This window comes from Carassius auratus, chromosome 6, assembly GCF_003368295.1.
Source record: "Carassius auratus strain Wakin chromosome 6, ASM336829v1, whole genome shotgun sequence".
NCBI lineage: Eukaryota > Metazoa > Chordata > Actinopteri > Cypriniformes > Cyprinidae > Carassius > Carassius auratus.
The window spans coordinates 24,473,599-24,476,098 of record NC_039248.1 but is presented as its reverse complement, the minus strand read 5'-3'; the positions used below and the strand labels follow the sequence as shown (position 1 = coordinate 24,476,098).

General features: G+C 29.2%; 1 protein-coding gene across 4 annotated transcripts in view; it reads left to right on the top strand.

Annotated features, from left to right (window-relative positions):
• LOC113102944 (rho GTPase-activating protein 15-like) overlaps positions 1 to 2,500 on the top strand; it is a 25,849-nt gene that overhangs the window by 9,553 nt on the left and 13,796 nt on the right. For all 4 annotated transcript variants that reach the window (XM_026265894.1, XM_026265889.1, XM_026265898.1 and 1 more), the window contains one exon: positions 1,239 to 1,379. In XM_026265894.1, coding sequence (XP_026121679.1) covers positions 1,239 to 1,379 — 141 coding nt within the window. The remainder of the gene's footprint in view (positions 1 to 1,238; positions 1,380 to 2,500) is intronic.

Genomic DNA, 2,500 nt, shown 5'->3' with positions numbered 1-2,500 from the left:
GAAGTTCACCAAAATTTCTTGGTAAACAGGTGCAGTGACTTTGGTTTTCAAAAAACACAATGGACCAACACCAGCAGATAACATTGCACCCCAAAACATCACAGAATGTGGAAAATTAACACTGGACTTCAAGGCAATGAATGTCTTACCCTCCTTGTGAAGGGTGTTAATGATCATCTTCTGGACAACTGTCAGATCAGCAGTCTTCTCCATGACTGTGTAGTCTAGTGAACCAAACTGAGAGACCATTTTGAAGACTCCTTTGCAGGTGTTTTGAGTTGATTAGCTGATTGACATGTCACCATATTCTAATTTGTTGAGTGAATTGGTGGGTTTTTATTAAATGTGAGCCAAGACCATCACAATTAAAATAACCAAAGACTTAAACTACTTCAGTCTGTGTGCATTGAATTTATTTAATACATGCGTTTCACAATTTGAAACACAATCTATCGTTCTATCTAGTCTGTATCTCTTTTATTTCCCTTGTTTTCGTTTTATGCTTGCTTTTTCTCTCTTTTATTTTATTCAAACCTTTTTTTGTAAATTCACATCCAATTTTACTTAACTCTGCCATTTTCCTGTGAAAATTTAAGTTATTTTACATAAACAATGTATTAACAATGTATTAAATGGTATATTTATTAAAACTACCAATATTGTTTGATTGATTATTTGATTTATTATTAAAACCAAATATTAATTAAAACCATATATTATCTCAGTAATTTGATGTTTATAAGCATTTTTAACTATTAACTATGAGAATGTGGTAACTTTTTTCAGATTTGGTGTATATTTTTTGTTTGTGCTGTTTATTTTAATAAACAATTTCCATTAAGACCATCCGTCCTCAAAGTTCCCAATGCTCAAAGACCTTTCATTTCTCTTTGTGTTTCGCCAATGTCCGCCTCAGTCACAGATCAAGTCATTCAAAGTTTGATTGGACAGAAAGAGTTGAAATATAAAAACAAAGTATGCATTGCATCTGTGCTGTTGTTTTTGAGCGTGTGATCCCATACTTATCCGCAGCATATGGAGGAACCCGGGTTCAGTCTGTCTGTTAAGCTGCTTTTGACCACTGTAACTGAGTCTACTAATTGAGTTGAGTGGTTGGAGGATAAACAAATTAAACCCAACATTACTGAGATGAATTGAGACGGATGTAATGCAACTGGACTGAATCTAATGTGATTGGATTGAACTGAGTGAAGCTAACCTGATATCGTCCCATGCAGAGAATGCAGCACGCGGCGTCTTCTGAAGCACTTAGCTCCGCCTCTGATGCGTTAGGCGACGCCCATTACAGAAGCTCCATCAGCCAATCCTACTCCATGTTCCTCCCCTCACAGGAACAGAGAGCTTCTGCAAATGGCAAGGTGAGAGGAACTGCATATCAGGATTTGTACACGCATACACAGACATCTATTCCCATTCATCTCAATGCCAGCTGCTCACCTGCTAAAGTATGAGACATGCATGCCATCTTTGCTTGAGCCACCTGTCAGTCACTTGCTATAAAAGACAGCAAACTGATTAAATAAAAATTAAATTCAATAATTAGAAATAAACATAAATATGTAAAATAACTTTTATATTTATTCCAAATATTAACTCTAAGAAAGTGGTCAAATGTTTCATATTTTGTGAATATTTCATGTGTGCTGGTCTTTTTAATAGCCTAATTAAATTAAATTAAATTAAATTTAATTTAATTTAATTATAAACAATATTTTTTTATCAATGTGGTAACAATTTTCACTTTTTGTGTATATTTTATGTGTTCAGTTTTTTTAAAGCCTATTTAATTTGATTTAATTGTAAATGAAATTATTTATAAATATCATTTATTTATAAAAAAAAAATTATAAAGTTATTTTTTAGATTTTGTGTATATTTTATGTGCTGTTTTTAGCCATTTTAATTTAATAAATCAAAATTAAATTAAATTAAATCATTTATAAATATTTCTTTATAAATAAATAATAAATAAGTACCTTTTTTACATTAACCCCAAGATATTAACTCTAAAAATGTGGTAACAATTTTCAGATTTTGTGTATATTTTAGGTTTGCTGTTCTTTTCAAAAGCCTATTTAATATAATTTAATTGTAAATAAAATTATGTATATGTATATATATATATATATATATATATGTATATATGTATATATGTATATATGTATATATATATATATATATATATATATATATATATATATATATATTTATTACAAAATAATAAATAAGTAATTTTTTTAATTTATCTCAAAATATTAACTATATGAATTTAGTAGTATTTTTGAGATTCTTTGTATATTTTATGAATGCTGTTCTTTTTAATGGCTAGTTTCTATTCAGACAGTCGGACGTTTATCAGATGTCATGATCATGACAGGAAAAAACAAAAACAAATAAATAAATCATACTTCATACTTTTATGTGGTTGCAAAAATTAAGTCACTTCTGAATCATGTATTTTGATATAATTAAATATTTG